The sequence below is a fragment of the Podarcis gaigeae genome (genome assembly GCF_964106915.1).
Source record: "Podarcis gaigeae genome assembly, chromosome: 16".
NCBI classification, from domain to species: domain Eukaryota; kingdom Metazoa; phylum Chordata; class Lepidosauria; order Squamata; family Lacertidae; genus Podarcis; species Podarcis gaigeae.
This window is the reverse complement of record NC_139693.1, coordinates 19,832,920-19,851,826: the sequence shown is the minus strand read 5'-3', so window position 1 is coordinate 19,851,826 and position 18,907 is coordinate 19,832,920. Positions and strand designations below refer to the sequence as shown.

Genomic DNA, 18,907 nt, shown 5'->3' with positions numbered 1-18,907 from the left:
AGAATTGAAATTACAGGGAAGCAGGCAGAGGGCCTTCTGGGTGGTAGCACCCACCCTGTAGAACGCCCTCCCATCAGATGTCAAGGAAAGAAACAACTATCTGACTTTTAGAAGACATCTGAAGGCAGCCCTGCTTAGGGAAGTTTTTAATGTTTGATGTTTTATCACTGCTTTATTATTATTATTATTATTCTGTTGGGAGCTGCCCAGAGTGGCTGGGGAAGCCCAGCTAGATGGGTGGGTATGTATGTATGTATGCATGTATGTATGTATGTATGTATAAATAAATAAATAAATTGTTGTTGTTGTTATTATTATTAGGAGTGCTAGAGAAAGAGAGAGAGAGAGAGAGAGAGAGAGAGAGAGAGAGAGAGAGAGAGAGAGAGACTTGGCCTTGCAGCAGAATCTCAAGTCTCCATTCTGGACTGTTCTGAAGTGAGTCAATCCCGAAAATGATGTCTAGATACCTCAGACTCTAAGACCGTCCCATGAAGGCTTGTTGGTGGCCCCACCTGCAGCGACTACCTGGGTGGCCCCTGACCTGTGACAGGGCCTTTTCCATGGTGGCTCCCCAGTTGTGGAATGCCCTCCCGGGTGAGGTGCAGCATTACAACATTCGGGCACATCTATGTATATAGGAAGAGTGCCCCATTTTCTGCGGATCGTTTTTTTATGTACCCCGATTCGAGATGCAAATAATTAAGTGATATGTAAATGGTCTTATATAAATAAAAATAATTGCCCACCCCACACCTTTCAAGGCTTTCCATCTATCGCTCTCCTAATTGCAAAAAAGAAAAATTGCTGCAACGTGGGTTTGCTGCATTCATCCAGGTGTTGCTGAAATCCAGCTCCCATCAGCCTCTGCTGGCAGGACCCAGAGTCAGGGGGATGATGGGAGTTGTATGCTAACAACACTTGGCATGACAAAGATCCCCCACCCTGACACTAGGGCAAGAAAGTGCTTTCATGCAGTTCTGTTGTAAAACCCCAAAATTCTGGTATGTGGTTGGGGTCCTCCCACAAAATACTGACAGCCTAGAAGCGACACCAAGGAGACAACAACCTGGGAACGTACCCTGTGAGACAGGATTTCTAATTCATTTCTTATTTATTGCATTCATATCCCACCTTTCCCCCCCCAAGGAGCTCAAGGTGGCATAGATGGCTCTCCCCTCCTCATTAAACCCCACAATAACCCTGCGAAGTAGGTTAGGCTGAGAGGCAGTGACTGGCCCAAGGTCACATTCAAGTGAGGTTCATGGACAAGCGGGGATTTGATCCCAGGTCCTAGGGCAACGGGTGGGACACGGGTGGTGCTGTGGGTTAAAGCACTGAGCCTAGGACTTGCCAATCAGAAGGTCGGTGGTTCGAATCCCCGCGACGGGGTGAGCTCCTGTTGCTTTGTCCCTCCTCCTGCCAACCTAGCAGTTCAAAAGCACGTCAAAGTGCAAGTAGATAAATAGGTACCACTCTGGTGGGAAGTTAAATGGTGTTTCCATGTACTGCTCTGGTTCGCCAGAAGTGGCTTAGTCATGCTGGCCACATGACCTGGAAGCTGTATGCCTGCTCCCTCAGCGAGATGAACGCCGCAACCCCAGAGTCAGCCACGACTGGACCTAATGATCAGGGGTCCCTTTACCTTTACCTTTTACCTAGGGCAACACTCCAACCACTACACCACACTGGCTCATCGGCAGGATCACGAAGATCCCATGGCTGGGAGATCAGGGAGCACTGAAGCTTACTAACAAAATGGAATTAGCAAGGTTTCTGGATGCCAGGATGCAATCGTGGTAATTCTCTGCCTCCCCTTGAAAGGGGGAGGAGAGAAATGAAGGAAGAGGGAGGGAGAGAGACTTTGATAATGAAAGAGAAACTGGGGGGGGGGGGAGCTAGAAAGGAGCAACAGGAAACTTTGATCTGCAGCAAATTCTTATTCATGATTAGGCTTGTTGATCTAATTGCAAATAGAAACCCAGGAGGTGAAACACAAAAGGATAATCAAATATGTGATGTGGCGTAGGCCAGGGGTGGGGAACCTTTTTCGGCTCCGTGGGACAGATCCTTATCAGGATCTGCCTCACGAGCTGGGTTTGAAAGGTGAGTGGGTTTGCCACCTGTCAAAAATCCCTTCTGCTGGGATCTTAAAAGGGAAGATGGAGGAGGCTCGCAAATGCCCCTTTGTGACTGCTTTATGATACCAGGGACTTGAAAGTGAAGGAAGAGGGAGGTTCACAAATGCATTTGCAAGCCTCTCCCCCTTTAAGTCCCTGAGACCAAGAAGGGAAGAGGGAGAAGACTTGAAAAAGCATGGCCAGGAATTATGTTGTAGAGGCAGGCAGAACCTCCGTTAGTTTTCTTTTATTGATTTACTTGATTTCAGAGGGGCAGCTGCTCCCCCTTGGCTACGCCCATGTTTGTGGGGCACTCTCTCCTCCCCTTTTAAGTCCATGATCTTACACCCTTCTTCTGACTCTCTACTCATAGACAGCTAGGTAAATGTAAAGGGACCCCTGACCATTAGGTCCAGTCGTGGCTGACTCTGAGGTTGCGGCGCTCATCTCGCTTTATTGGCCGAGGGAGCCAGCGTACAGCTTCTGGGTCATGTGGCCAGCATGATTAAGCCACTTCTGGCGAACCAGAGCAGCGCACGGAAACGCTGTTTACCTTCCCACCGGAGCAGTACCTATTTATCTACTTGCACTTTGACGTGCTTTCAAACTGCTAGGTTGGCAGGAGCAGAGACCGAGCAACAGGAGCTCATCCCATTGTGGGGTTTCGAACCGCCAACCTTCTGATTAGCAAGTCCTAGGCTCTGTAGTTTAACCCACAGCGCCACCCGCATCCAATTGCAAAGGTACTGCATGGTAAATCCCTGTCCTCCTGCTCATCAGCAGATGTCACCAGTGGTTTGGGGAAATTGGCCTGGTGGGCCAAATTTGGCTCACGCGCTGGATTCTTCCCATGGGTGGGCGTAGCTGTGCCCTCTTTTTTGTACACAGGACAGCAGCAGCTTAGTAAAAGTGGGGGGAAGACCTGTTCAAGTCACACCCACCTCATTTCATTCCTGTTTGTGCCTTGGACTCTCTGTCCAGTTAAATATTTCACGCGCTGCTCCCTGCAGACTTGCAGTCCACCCTGCAGAGTACTGTAGGGAAATGGGCGGGGAGGGGAGGGTTAAGTATCTCCTCCCCACTTACTTCTGTGCTCCCGCTCAGAACCTCCAGTGCTAAAGGTAAAGGTAAAGGTACCCCTGCCCGTACGGGCCAGTCTTGACAGACTCTGGGGTTGTGCGCCCATCTCACTTAAGAGGCCAGGGGCCAGCGCTGTCCGGAGACACTTCTGGGTCACGTGGCCAGCATGACAAAGCTGCATCTGGCGAGCCAGAGCTGCACACGGAAACGCCGTTTACCTTCCCGCTGGTAAGCGGTCCCTATTTATCTACTTGCACCCGGAGGTGCTTTCGAACTGCTAGGTTGGCAGGCGCTGGGACCGAGCAGCGGGAGCGCACCCCGCCGCAGGGATTCGAACCGCCGACCTTTCAATCGGCAAGTCCTAGGCGCTGAGGCTTTAACCCACAGCGCCACCTGCGTCCCACACCTCCAGTGCTACTTTTCAGTTAAAACACATCCTCCCTCCCTCCCTCCCTCCCTCCCTCCCTCTCTCTCTCTCTCTCTCTCTCTCTCACACACACACACACACACAGAGAGAGAGAGAGAGAGAGAGAGAGAGAGAGAGAGAGAGAGTCTAGTTTAGCCCCAGCATCAGACCCAGTCTGCCCTGAGGCAGGCTCCTCTGTCTGGTCAGCATTCTTACAACTCCTCACTTGCCCAGCTGTGTCTGAAAGTCCCAAGAAGGAAGAGAACTTCAGTTCCTGGTTAGATCTCTCCACAGGCAATTGACGGCTTTCCCTGTCCGGTCACTAATATTTCTATTTCAAGATTGGCAGACCAGGCAAAGGTAAGAGCTTGAGTTCCCCCCCGCAAAGTCCTCTGAGGACATGCACATCTCAATTCAACTGAGCAAGAAAAGAGGCTGATCTAATCTGAACATGCTGAAAAGGGGATCTGGGGTCTTGGAGAGGTGGGGCTTGGCCCACATCCTAGGGGATCAAACGGAAAGCAGAAAGCCCCCCCTCTTCCTCCTCCTGCCAGCCTGCAATTAACAGAGGCAAGTCTGAAATGTACCCAGAAGAAAGGGACAAACACTTCCTACCCGAGAACATGAGACCATCATGTGCAAAGATAAAGAGCTCAAGTGCCCAGTGGGAGGCAAAGGTAGGACCGAAGGGAATCTAAAGGCTTTGCCTTGCTATCCACCAGCTAACCCACAAGGATGTACTTGAGGGCAGATTTAGAATTAGAAAAAGAAAGGAAAGGGAGAAAGAAAGAAACAATAAATAAAAAGATTTAGCAGCAAGGACAACGTAGAGCTCAGGAAGTGCCTGAGGGTGGTACCCAAAGTCCTCTGTGAGAAGCTTAGTCCCTTCCACTAATCCTACTCCAGAGCAATGATTTTCACAACACAATGTTTTCCACTTACAACTTGTTCAATGTAAGAAGAGCCTGCCAGATCAGGCCAGTGGCTCGTCTAGTCCAGCATCCTGTTCTCCCAGATGGCCAAATGGGAAATCCCACAAGCAGGATTTGAGCACAAGAACACTATCCCTGCCTGCAATTTACAGCAGCTTGTATTCTGAAGCCATTGTGAATAGTAGCCATTGTGGATAGTAGCCATTGCTAGCCCTCTCCTCCTCCACAAATTTGTCCATTCCTCTTTTAAAGCCATAGAAGCTGGGGGCCACCACTGCCTCCTGTGGGCAGGGTTCGTAATTAGCCAAGGGCCTGGCTATCGACCACTTGCGGCCAAGCGAAGGTGCCTGGGCGCCAGGATGGCTTCTGACGTCTCCACCATCTGGAATTGCATGCCTTGGGATCATTGGATCTTGACTGCTGACATACACTGATATCTCATCCTGTAGAATTCTATGAGTTACCGTATTTTTTGCTCTATAAGACTCACTTTTTCCCTCCTAAAAAGTAAGGGGAAATGTGTGTGCGTCTTATGGAGCGAATACAGGCTGCAGAGCTATCCCAGAAGCCAGAACAGCAAGAGGGATTTTATTTATTTATTCAGAATGGTTTTTTTCCCTTGTTTTCCTCCTCCAAAAACTAGGTGCGTCTTATGGTCTGGTGCGTCTCATAGAGCGAAAAATACGGTATATTTTATCTGTACAACCAGAATGAATTTCAGGAACCAAAATGCTTTTTCTGCGCAGCCTGAGCAGGAGCAGTAAACAACATTATAGTTAATTGTTGCAGGTTGCCTTCAGTTACCCCACCCCACTGCCCTGTTCACAGTTGTGAAGAATATCCCTACTTTATGAATGGTCCGTGTCACCATTAAAAGGAGAGAGGTTGGAATAGGCTGATAGATAGGTGGACTGTCCCTGGATCAAGTGACTTTCCTTCTTTCAGTTCGCAAAGTTCTTAACCTAGCTCAGTGTTGTCATCTGAACTAGCCAGATGTTTAACTGAGAATCAATCACAGCCAGCCCATCGTTTGAAAAAAAAAGACTTTAGAGCCATCTTGCCCCCAAATGGCAACTAGACATTATGATTTGGAATGTAACCTTGGTTTAAGGAGACATTTGTCGCCTAGCTTATATACCTGAGTTTCTAACAGTGCCCGTTAATAAGTACGGAGTGAATAAGTAATTTATTTTATCTCTCCTGAGTCTTTCAGCACTCAGCTTCATTGAATGCCCGTGGATTCTGTTACAGTGGTACCTTCAGGTTACATATGCTTCAGGTTACAGACTCCGCTAACCCAGAAATAGTGCTTCAGGTTAAGAACTTTGCTTCAGGATGAGAATAGAAACCGTGCTCCAGGGGCACGGCGGCAGCAGGAGGCCCCATTAGCTAAAGTGGTGCTTCAGGTTAAGAACAGTTTTAGGTTAAGTACGGACCTCCGAAATGAATTAAGTACTTAACCCGAGGTACCACTGTATTATGAGAGAGGGACAAAATCTTTTCTCTCTCCACTGTCTCCATGCCATTTATCTAACCAACATGTGTACCTATGAGTGAAATCCTCCTAATATAATGCATCTCATTTTCACTGATCTATACATTTACACTTTACCCTAGCACATTTATTTACTTATTGCATTTATTCCCCACCTTTTCTTCTAGGGCACTCAAGGTGGCACACAGTTCTCCCGCCCTCCTCCTTTAATCCCCCACAACAACCCTGCGAGGTAGATTAGGTCGAGAGTTGGCGACTGGCTCCCAGTGAGAGCTTCATGGCCAAATGGGGATTTGAACCCTGGTCTCTTCTGGGTCCTAGTCCGGTACTCTGACCACTGTGCAAACACCTGTCTGCAGCAGTGCATTGCAAAATTCAGAGAAGTGCCTATTCCAAAGGATTTCAAATGAGGCAGGCTGGCTTTTAAACGTGAACCAAACTGTCTTTCTCCCCTATCCTCTGTGGGAAGATGGCCTGCCTGCAAAGTCTGTTGCCAGCAGATCAGATGCCATAAACGACAGCTACCTGTTTCATTTCGGATATCTCATCTCTCCAGGCACTAGATTTTCTCCATCTCCAGCCTTCCAGCTTTCTGTGCCCTGCTCTGCCCTGCTATTTATTCCTCTCCCTCTTTCTCTGTGCATATTTGTGTATTGCCCCTAAGGGACCTGAGTCCTCCCCACAGCTGATGCTGCTGACTTTTGTTTCCAAGCGAGTGAGTCATCCTGGACTCCTCGCAGCCCCCGTGGCTGATGTTCGCCCCTCCTTGGGTGAGTGACAGGACGACTTGGAGCTGAAGCCATCTGCGTTCCGGGTGGAGATATCAACTAATTCCGCTGGTGCAGCCCATGCGCCAATCACAGAGCAGATGATTTGACTGTGTCTCTGCACATAACAACCGCAACTAGCACTTCAGGAAGAAAGCTAAGCAAGCAATGACATATCCACCAGCGCCGGGGGACAAATCTCATGGTCACCTATTTCAGGAAGCTGCCTAGCAGTGTGCTGTCCACACTGACTGGTGACAGCAATCTGGCCTCCTTGGAAGACCAACTCGAACTTTGAACTTGATGCCTGCAGTGCAAGCGTTCTATTGCTGAGTCAACCCCATGAGCTTTGGTTACACCGAGTGCTGGCTGGCGCCCATTGGGGCTGGCAGGGCAGAAAGCAGGAAACTCATCAGTAAAGGTAGAGGGACCCCTGACCATTAGGTCCAGTCGTGGCCGACTCTGGGGTTGCGGCGCTCATCTCGCTTTACTGGCCGAGGGAGCCAGTGTACAGCTTCCGGGTCATGTGGCCAGCATGACTAAGCCGCTTCTGGCGAACCAGAGCAGCGCACGGAAATGCCGTTTACCTTCCCGCCGGAGCGGTACCTATTTATCTACTTGCACTTTGATGTGCTTTCGAATTGCTAGGTTGGCAGGAGCAGGAACCGAGCAACAGGAGCTCACCCCGTCACGGGGATTTGAACCGCCTACCTTCTGATCAACAAGTCCTAGGCTCTGTGGTTTAACCCACAGCGCCACCCGCGTCAACAGTAGGTGGTGCCAGCTTCAATGACAGGCAGAAAGGCTAACAGTAGGTGGCGCCAGTGACAATGAGAGGCAGGAGCAACAAATTCTAGTTTTGTCCCCAACCTCCCTCCTGATGTGTTCCACAAAACCACAACGGAGACTAAGGAAGAGGAAGCTGGCAGGCAGTGCCATCCCTTGGACTAGTTGTAAGGAAGTTGGCAGGCAGGGTGGGATTTGGCTGAGGGCAGGTTGAGGTCAGTGGGGCAATGCTCCAGTTTGCCCAAATGGCCTAGCCTCCACTGGCCACCCCATAGCCTCTGGGGAAATCATACTGCTCTTAAAGGAAGTTTGCAGCTTGATTGCTTTTCCTACCCAGAGAGATGCCAGAGGTTGAACCCAGGATCTCCTCTGTGCAATGTGTGGGCTCTGATACCAAGCAATGTCCCTTCCTATATGTAAATAAATGCTTCCGAATGGTTGTAAGGAGTCCGCCACAGAAGTCTATCTAGATGGCATCGTTGGGAGCTGGATATATGACGTGACAGCCATCTTTAGGCAAGGGTGGAAAATAGAACAAGGTTACTGGGCACTGAATGAGCCATGCTCTATTTTTACCCAGGAGCTGGGAGGAGGTAGAATGCCTCCCCAATGCATCTCATAGAATCACAGAATCGTAGAGCTGGAAGGGACCCCAAGGAACATCTAGTCCAACCCCCTTGCATTGCAGGAATCTCAGCTAAAGCATCCATGACAGATGGCCACCCAACCTCTCATGGGAGGGGAAGAAGTCTTAGCATCTCCCGTGCTGTCTAGGGAGCATCAGAATTTGCACCCTGGTTAGATGCTAACAGATGGGTCTTTTTTTGCATCAGGATCCCGCCTATCCACAGAGAGAGTAGGGGGTAGGCAACCTACTTGATGAAGAGTCTTCGCTCACAAGGCTTGATCCTTGGGGGATGTGGTCATAATTCTGCCCCACAGGAGAGAGCCAATGTGGCAGAGTGGTTAGATGAGTGGTTCCCAACCTCTCATTGGCCATGCCCCAACTAAGCATCTCTAAAATCCTGATGTACACCCCTCCCCATGGCATATAATTATTATTATTCAAAAGGTGAACTCCTGTTCACATGGAGGAAGCCTAAAAGGCCATTAACTTGGTCTCAACAAGCTTCCAAATTGCCCCCCTTAAAAATCAAATTGCTCCCCTCTGGGGCATGTGCCCCACATTGGGAATCATGGGGTTAGACGGTCAGACTAGGAACTGGGAGATCAAGGTTCAAATCCCCACAGGGAATGAGTGACCTTGGAGGCCAGTCATTGTCTCTCAGCCGAGCCTACTTCACAGGGTTGGTGTGAGGATGAAATGGGGAGGGGAAAACCAGGCACGCCACCTTGAGCTCCTTAGTGTAAAAAGGCTGGTCCATCTAACTCAGCACTGTCTACACTGGCTGGCAGCAACTTTCCAGGGTTTCCTACAGGAGTCCTTCCCAGCCCAAGCTGGAAATGCCAGCTGAGATCAAACTTGGGAATTGCTGCATGCAAGGCAGATGGTTTAACCGCTGAACCCCTATTCACAGTCCCCCCCCCCTTTTCTTTTTCAGGACCTTGTAAAAGTTTCTGTTCCGACAAGAAGTGATGCAAACTGCTGGATGCAATGCCACAAACCCTGCAGGATACCCTATGCAAAAAGCAAGCAACAATTTGCATATTTGCAGAATTTATACGTATCATAGATAGTGGCTTCCCTCTGTCACCAAATCTGGGTTTACTGTGGTGCAGAATTGTAACACTTCTGTATTTTTAAAGCATATAGAATCATAGAACTGTACAGCTGGAAGGGTCATCTAGCAGTCCAAACCCCTAGAATGCAGGAACGTAGGATTCGAACCCAGGAGCCTGAGATTAGGAGTCTCAAGATCTACCGGCTGAGCTACCCCAGTTATGCCCAGCCCTGTCCATAAAGGTAAAGGGACCCCTGACAGTTAAGTCCAGTCACAAACGACTCTGGGGTTGCGGCGCTCATCTCACTTTACTGGCCGAGGGAGCCGGCGTTTGTCCGCAGACAGCTTCCGGGTCATGTGGCCAGCATGACTAAGCCACTTCTGGCGAACCAGAGCAGTGCATGGAAACACCATTTGCAGTCCCGCTGGAGTGGTACCTATTTATCTACTTGCACTGCTGTGCTTTCGAACTGCTAGGTTGGCAGGAGCTGGGACCGAACAACGGGAGCTCACCCCGTTGTGGGGATTTGAACTACCGACCTTCTGATCAACAAGCCTTAGGCTCTGTGGTTTAGACCACAGCGCCACCTGTGTCCCAATAGCCCTGCCCATACCTAGCCAAATATTTGGCTTCTGATGGCCTGTTGGGTAGGACCACCCCTCAAAGTCGCCCTCTTCTTCCCAATCCTGTCTGAAGGTGGGATGCAGAATGAGAGCATTACACACAGTCATTACCAGGACTTTCCATCCAGTCTCAGTGGCTTTGCTTATCCAGAACGAAGTGTGGAGGGGATTACGATCCTAGCAGCTTTGATCACTTCCTTCTTGCCGTTCAGTTATGGAGAAAAGACGACAATGAAAGGTGGGGGCGGGGGGAGAGGGGAAGGAAGATGACAAGAAGCCAAACCTGTCAGCTTTTTTTAGTGGGGTGTTTTTTTCCGGAGACAGGCACCTGAGACAATCTTAACAAGTTGGGGCAAAAAAACTATGAATGAATGAATTCAGTGAACGCTCAGGTATGTCAAAGTGATGACTTAGTTTTAATTCCATGAAACTAGGGCTACAAGCATTAATTAATTGGCACCAATTGCTGATGGTTGCTTTAATGACAGTTTTTGTGTGTGTGTGTGGTTGTTGTTTTTTAAGAGAGAGCTAGCAAACAGAGGGAAGTCACTAGCCCCAACTACAGACCCCTTTTGTGCTTCAGCAAAGGAAATATAGAGCGCTGCAAAGAAAAGGAAGATGCAAAGCAGAAGGTGTAGCTATTCAGGAGCATGATCCTGCAACTATTATGCAGAAGCCAGAGGGGCATCTTGAAAGTTTCATAGAATTGTAGAGTTGGAAGGGACTGGAAGGGTCATCTAGTCGAACCCCTTGCAATGCAGGAATCTTTTGCCCAATGTGGGGCTCAAACCCACAACCCTGAGATTAAGAGTCTCGTGCTTTACCATCTGAGTTATCCCAGGTCGGTTTACCACCCTGTGGGATTCAAGCTATAGAGTAGATCCTGCTTGCAGGTTTCCCCGTTTGGGCATCTGGTTGGGCACTGTGAGAACAGGATGCTGGACTCGATGGGTCTTTGGCCGGATCCTGCAGGGCTCCTTACCCACCTTATATATTTATATAATAAATCCATGACATCACAACATCATACAATACATAAGTATAATGGGTGTAGCCAGGGGAGCAGGGGGGCAGCTGACCCCCGCCAAAATCAAATCAATTAAAAAAAATTTAACTAAAAGTAGAAATAATCAAAATATTTGAAATCGAAATGCTCGCTGATGATGTCACGAAAGGTTTTCAGCTCCCTCATTTTCTTTGTTTATTATTTAACTTCTTAGTTTTCAAATGTCTAAAGATTTTGACAGATTTTTCTGAACGTTTGGGGGTCAAAAGAAAGCCATTTAAAACAACCGTAGTTGAGGAATGCCATTCTGAATCTGCTAGACAGAGCCAGACAGAGGATGGTGACAGGTGCTTGTCCTGTCCCTTGGCCCCCCCCCCCCCAAATCCTGACTATGCCCATGATAAGTATGCAAAAGAGCTTTTACATAACTGTAATACAGTACCCAACCAATTGCTGCATGTTAGCAGGGAAAACTCACAAACATACTAAATGCATCAATTTAGCAATGGCTGCTTAGCTGGGCAGGTGTCTCAGAAACAAATCTAACCAAAAGCATTTATGGAAAAGCACACAGCGCAAGAAGGGGTCTCACAGACTACAAACTTGTCCCTCCTGCTTTCGCTCCTCACTTTCAGCTACCTCAAGAGACCAGACTTGGCACCATCATCCCATGAGAACTATGTGGAGTCCTTCTAGCGATGGTAGCTGCTGCCTTGTTAGAGGTAGCCAGCCCAAGTCCAGGTCTTTGTACATTTGAGTTTTCTGCAAATATTGAGAGAAGCAGGGTCAGGACAGGCAATCTTTTTCACCATGTTGGTGGTGGCACGCTTCCTGTGGAACGCCCTCCTGTCAGATGTCAAGGAGACAAAGAACTACACAACCTTGAGAAGACACCTGAAGGCAGCCGTGTATCGGGAAGTTTGCAATGTTTGACGTTTTATTATGTTTTCATTATGTGCTGGAAGCTGCCCAGAGTGGCTGGGGCAACCCAGCCAGATGGGCGGGGCATTATCATTATCATTATCATTACTACTGTTACTATTATTAGTGTAGTCTCCTGAAAACCCAGACCCACCATTCCCGAACCATGCAGCAAGTCGGATTTGGGAATCCGGTCGCCCTCCCTCACGACTGGATGCCGGAAACAGAAAAACAAGGCATTCTCACCTATGTACAATCATACTTCATGTTACGTTCATTAAGGTTACATCTTTTCAGGTTGTGTCCCGCAGTGACCCAGAAGTACCAGAAAGGGTTACTTCCAGGTTTTGCCGCTCATGCATGCGCAGACACTCAAAATGATGTCACGCGCATGCGCAGAAGTAGCAAATCGCAACCCGCGGACGTGCAGACGCGGGTTGTGTTCTGCTCATGTTGCGAACGGGGCTCCGGAATGGATTCTGTTCGCAACCAGATGTACCACTGTATTTATTCAAGATTCACTGAGAGATATGGAGGGTGCAGCCACCTGAATAATGGGGTTGCTCCAACTGGGCTGCCCTCCCTAGCAATGCCAATTCCCTTTACGGTGGCCGTCAGGGGTTAATCGTCTATGAGTCTTTTGCTCTTGCACTTTCAATGCAGGCTGGGTTCTGGGAGAAGGGGGGTGGGGAATGCTTTCCAGTGATCACGTGTCAACTGGCTGATCTGTCTCTGTCTCCCCCTTCTCTTCTCCCATCACCTCCCAACCCTTCTGTTCACCTGTGACCTTCCTCAACCCCCCGCTTCAAATCAAGACTGCCTTCCTCTTCTCAGGAAGGTTCAGGAAGAGGGAGGCAGTGCTCCCCACCATTCCTCCTCAGTCCAGTCCCTGACACAGCAGAACCACCAGGTGTTGAATGTTGTACCAGTCTGGTTGCATTCTCTCCAGTATACTCTGCCTTGCATTCATGAGACATAACCTGAATAACGTACCAATGAGGCAGAATGATGTGTGGACAGTCCGGTATAAATCCAGTGCACTACTATTGGGTCATATTGCACATTACACCAGCAAAACGCCCCCTGGTCCGGAGGGGCCCTGCTCCTGAAGCGCCTCTGCTTTGGCAGCAGGAAGTTGATTTATTGGCCATATTAGCACCCCACATTTCAGATTTAAAAACTTCGAAGCCGTTTGGTAAAAATACATCTATATCGGCAGTAACATTTTCTCTTTAAAATGCGCTGTTTTGTACTGTCATTTATCTATTTGGATGTAGGGTGGGATATAAGAATCTCGAATAAGAAGGGAAATGATTAATTCTGATAAAACTAAGCTTAAATCCATAAATTACAAAACAGCTTTTCTAATGATATATATATATCAACTCAGGGAGACCAGCGATCAAATCACAACTCTGCCATGAAGCAAATTTGGCAACTTACTGTCACTTAGCCTAAAAGTGGCCTACCTCACAGGGTTGTTGTGAAGATAAAATGGAGAGAGGGAAAAATAAACTTGACCTCCTTGGAAGAAAGGCCAGATATAGATATAACTATAGCTATATAGCTATACAGTGGTACCTCGGGTTACATATGCTTCAGGTTACATGCGCTTCAGGTTACAGACTCCGCTAACCCAGAAATAGTACCTCAGGTTAAGAACTTTGCTTCAGGATGAGAACAGAAATTGTGCTCTGGCGGCCCGGCAGCAGCGGGAGGCCCCATTAGCTAAAGTGGTGCTTCAGGTTAAGAACAGTTTCAGGTTAAGAACAGACCTCCGGAATGAATTAAGTACTTAGCCCAAGGTACCACTGTATAGATATAGATATAGATATAGATATAGATATAGATATAGATATAGATATAGATATAGATATAGATATAGATATATACACATTAATAAATAATTATAAATATGAATTTAAAAAATGAATAAAACGGTTGATAGCCCTTATCATTTCTGCTCTCATTTTTTCTTTCTGAGGAACCAAATATATTATATTTATATACCACCTTTTCTTCCAAGGAGCTCAAGGTGTGGTGTACATGGTTCTCCACCTCCCAGTTTCATCACCACAACAACCCTGTGAGGTAGGTTGTTAGGCTGAGAGATCTCCAAGGTCACCCAGTGAGCGTCATGGCTGAGTGGGGATTCGAACCCTGGTCTCCCAGGCCCTAGCCCACCACTCTAACCATTACACAACAATGGCTCTCTGCATATCACATCACCAGACGTGCACAGCTAAGGGACCTACCCATCCACCTGGACCTCCGCGTCTCTTGTGACCATCCTGGGCTGCGCATCTCCATTGAGCTCCTTGTTGTTGCTCTTCAGGAGGTCCAAGACCGGCTCGATCTCTTTCAACAGTTCGCTGTTCTCGACGCTGCCGTTGAGGCAACGGTCAGAAACATCCCCGCTCCCTTTCAGAGAGTCCCTGGGGACGGACCCAGCAATCACCCCGTTGACATGCACCAGGGACTCATCCCCTTGCCCGTTCTCCCGGGTGCACCGAGAGCTGACAGAGCCCCCCATTGTATGGTCACCTCCTTGCCGCTGATCTTTGGTGTGGATCCCGAGGCCGGCTGGGAGGTCAACCATGGACGGGGAGGTGGCGCACAGGGGCCTGGTGACTCGGACAGTCTTGGGCGTCCCGTCCCCGGTGAAGGTCGTCTCCAGGTGAGTGGTGAAGCCCTCTGGGCCTCTCAAGATGAGGACGACGTGGGTTTCGGAGGCGATGCTCCTCAGGACCTCCAGAGCGGTGTCATAGTTCATGTCCACCAGGGGGCGTCCATTCACGGCGAGGATGATGTCCCCGGTCTGGATAAGGCCACTTTGCTCAGCCGCCCCTCCTCGGATCAGGTCAGAGATGATCACCGGTGGCTTGTTGACACGCTCCTTCACCAGGAACCCGAGACCCCCAACCTTGCGCTTGAAGAGTTTCACGGAAATGACATTGGGTTGAATCTGCTGTACACTGAACACATTCTCTTCCATTGTAGTCCTCGGGTCTTCTCTGAATGGGGAGCTGGCGGTGCACGCAGGCCCTGTCCTGGCTGGCTTGCAGTCTCTGGAGGGAGAAGGGAAAGGAAGGTGGTTCCTCTATTCACCTGAAGGTTCCCGATTCTCCAGACCTTGAATGATCAGAATGCCTCTGCAAGACATCAGTTGCTGGATGTCAGTTCTGATGTAGCACCGGGTCCCCCAGCCTTGGAATACAACGAAGCGAGCAGACCTCTGTGGAACGTGTGAATAGAGCCAGGCATTGCCCAGCTGAAAATATGGGGCTTGCTGAACACACTTGTGGGGACTTGGGTTGGAGGTCCGCTTTACATCTTCCTTACCTACAAAGCAGGAAAGGGAGGAGGGAAAGGAAAGAACAATAAGGGAAGATTGGCTGGTGTCCCATACCTAGATGGGCTGTGCCCACGTTCTCAGGATGTTGAATGTACGAAACACATTTTATTACACTGCAGTCTGTATAAACAGGTCAGACGGCATCAAATCAACCAAATATTAACAGAACAACCTGAAATTGATGAATCTTTCCATATCAAGGTTCTCCTTGAGCAGTGATGGCCAAACGTGGCCCTCCAGCTGTTTTGGGACTACAGTTCCCATCACCCCTGACCACTGGTCCTGCTAGCTAGGGATGATGGGAGTTGTAGTCCCAAAACCAGCCAGAGGGCCAAGTTGGGGCACCACTGTCCTTTAGGATACGGTTGATGCTATTATACTGGCTGTAGCAAAATTCCTCTCGGAGGCTGTAAAAATCAGAAATGTATGTACAGGCTAAAGACAGGCTAGCAAGGTCAATCTTACACCATAATAACTGTTGGTATATATTATGTGTACATGAGGTTTGACTGTACTGTGTATTTTGGGGTCTATGGACTGCAATAAAGCTTTGTGTGTGTGTTTAAAAAAATAAAGGTATCACGCACTGGCTCTGTTAAATATCTGCAAGCTTCAGATGTGGTTATCTCCTGCTTAGACTACTGCAAGACTCTCTGTGTGGGGCTTCCTTTGAAGGTCACTCAAAAACTACAACCAATGCAGAATGTAGCAGCTCAGCTGGGGACTTGGCCGCCAGGACCATAGAACACCGGTCCTAAAGGATCTACATTGTCTCCCTGTATGTTTCTGAGCACAATTCAAAGTGTTGGTGCTGACCTTTAAAGCCCTAAAGGCCTTGGCCCAGTATACCTGAAGGAGCGTCTCCTCCCCCATCGTTCAGCCCGGACACTAAGGTCCAGCTCCGAGGCCCTTCTGGTGGTTCCCTGCGAAAAGTGAAGCTACAGGGAAACAGGCTGAAATTTAAGACCCCAAGGTTCTCCCCTGCTGGGGCTGGTAGAAGACGTAGTTCCAAACTTCAGGGTGGGGTGGGGGCTCTGAGCTGTGTGTGGTGAGCTTAGCAGCAGGTGGATTTACAATTCTCCCCCACCCCCGCCTTTTGACGCTTCCTGGGAGTCAATCCTCTCCTCTGATCCTTCTCTTCTAAAGATCCCGCCAAAGTGAATGACAACAGAAACAATGAAGTGTAACATCTTTGCAGCTGTCACCGATTTCATTGATTCTGCCAGCTCATTATAAATAATAAAAAAGGGATTTTTTTGGGGGGGTGGAGGGAGAAGCCTCGAAAGTGGGCGGACGGGCAAAGCCATTGAAGTTGTCAAATGGTGCAGATTTGCAGAATTGGATTTGTCATGACATTTAGGAGAGAGAAGAGGCTCAAAAGCTCTTTTCACAGCTCTGGGTGAAAGAGAGAAAGGATGGGGAAAACACAAATCTGCATCTCTGTGTGGAAGGAGTTCAGTTCCCGCATCCATCCCTGCACTCTCAGGTGACTGAAGGGGAAGAGAACTCTCAGCCTCAGTCTTTCTGTCTGTGAAATGGGTTCAATCTTCACTCATGTTTTGAACTGAGGGGTGGGGAATGAATGGCCTTGGTGTAAGCAGGCCCTGCTGTTAGGCAGAGTTAGGCAGCTGACTCAGGTATTAGATGCTGGGGGAGAAGAAGCAGTCAGTGATAGCCCCTGCTCAGCTGTTTCCCTGTGTACAGCATGTGTACTATCCATCAGCCATCCTCTTGGAACAGGCTTGGCAATGTGGGTTAAAAAGCAAGGAGAAAGCCCGGTAATAAAGTTGCTTTCCTTTAAATGGAAACAGGATTGGAGCCACAGTAGAAATGCAGACTAAACCCGAACTACTTGGAATCACAAAGAATATTTCTGTCAGGCTCTGTCTGCACTGCACATTTAAATACCTTCCAACTCTTTCTGATGCAAAAAGCAAGACGTACGTCTTCCGGAATGCTCTCCGGGTGAGTCACGTGACCTGCACTGTGCTTGTGCCCCCCTCAAAGCACTTTTGGGAGGGCAAGATCGCAGCTCCCAAAAAGTGCTATCTCCAGGGTGAGAGCACAGCGTGAGAGCAGCACCCAAAATGGCCGCTGAGATCTCACGAGAAAAAACGGGATGTCCCGCTTTTCTGGGGCACTTGGCAGGTATACATTTAAAACAGTATCATATCACTCTAAACAGTCATGGCTTCTTCTTTTTCCCCTCTGTCTCTCTTTTCCAAAAAGAAAAGAAAAGAAAAGAAAAAAAGATGGCAGATCTCTTTTCTGGAAAAGAGAGGAAGAAGAGAAAGAAGCCATATCTGTTTAAAGAGGCATGCTACTGCTTTAAACGCTCCCCCCCCCCCGAAAAATAATGGAAGCTCAGATGCCGAGGGTTGTTAGGAGAGCCTTCAAAGTGGCTTCAAAGTGGTTTAACAATCAATCCTTCTTTCCAGGGAACTCTGGAAATAGCAAGACCAGTGGTCAGGGATGATGGGAATTGTAGTCCAAAACATCTGGAGGGCCAAGGTTGAGGAAGCCTGGGGTATATTTCCCTTGAAAATTCTAGGAAGCGCTTTGTATGCCAGTTTTACTGTTTCCTTCATTTGGTGCAGGTATTTTATTTTCCATATAAACAAGACTCGGTTTTTGCACCTACACACAGAGAGAGGGCAAAGGTTCCTGTTTCTGAAAAAGGACAGGAGTGCAGGCGCTCTTATCTCTCCACAACTTTTAAGTGTTCTTCGAGAAGAGGAGGGGAGGGAAAATGATAATAATAATAATAATAATAATAATAATAATAATAATAATAATGATATTTTTATTGTCATTGCCCCCTCTCGGGGACAACGAAATTACTTGGCTGCTCCATCCACCCAGGTAGGGCATTCCGGGTTCAAAACAGAACTGGGACGGCTTCTGCAATTCCAGGACTGTCCCTGGAAAATCGGGACACTTGGAGGGCATGGATAAGCAAAGGAGGCACCTCTGGAATGTCTCCCCACTTAGGGAAATGGGGAGCAACTTAGAAGAGCTGTGTCTCTCTAAAAGAGTGCAGGAACTCCGAGGACTCTCAGTTGACCGGCTGAGGTGGGAAACCCTGCTATCAGCACTAGTTAGACAGCAAGGATATTTAGCACTTAACACAGCAGTTCCCAGACATTAACTAACTAATCAGACAAGAGGGAGGGAGGCAGCCCAAGCGAAGGCGACCGGGAAAGGATAGCGGGGGACCAGACTGACTCAAGGTAAGCCAGCTCCCAAAGTTCTCCTTGTTTTCTTGCTTAGGCCTACTTTTCTCCTCTGGGCTAAATTTCCCTTGCAAACTCACTTCTGCATCTCCCTCCGCCGTTACCTATCCCGAGGGAGGTATACCAATTTGTCACAAGATGCCCTCTTCAGAAACAGCTCCCCTGCCTCCCTTGGTCTCCCCTTCCTGCCTTCCAGCCTTGACAGGGGCTGCCGTTAATGGGCTGGCAGGTATCAGCCACCAGCGGCTCCATCTTAAAAAGAAAGCCCGCAAGGGGGCGGGAGACCAGGAGGGGAGGCAGCCGCAAATCAAGAAGCCTGCTTGTCAACACCGCGGTCATTAGGTTGTTTTGCCAGACACGCAACCCCATTAGAAACCATCACATGTCAGCTTGCCAATAAATTCCCCCTTGCTCCCTCCTTCTGCGGAGATGTCAGGAGGGAGATCAGAGCCTCGCAAGCTTTTCCAGCCAAGCAAAATAAAAAAATAAAAATAAAATCTCCC

General features: G+C 48.6%; 1 protein-coding gene across 4 annotated transcripts in view; it reads right to left on the bottom strand.

Annotated features, from left to right (window-relative positions):
* Positions 1–18,907, bottom strand: part of NOS1 (nitric oxide synthase 1) — a gene marked incomplete at its 3' end in the record, with an annotated part of 181,260 nt that overhangs the window by 63,310 nt on the left and 99,043 nt on the right. For all 4 annotated transcript variants that reach the window (XM_083716851.1, XM_083716852.1, XM_083716850.1 and 1 more), the window contains exon 2: positions 14,072–15,158. In XM_083716851.1, the coding sequence (XP_083572977.1) occupies positions 14,072–14,811 (740 nt within the window). In that variant the 5' untranslated portion in view covers positions 14,812–15,158. The remainder of the gene's footprint in view (positions 1–14,071; positions 15,159–18,907) is intronic.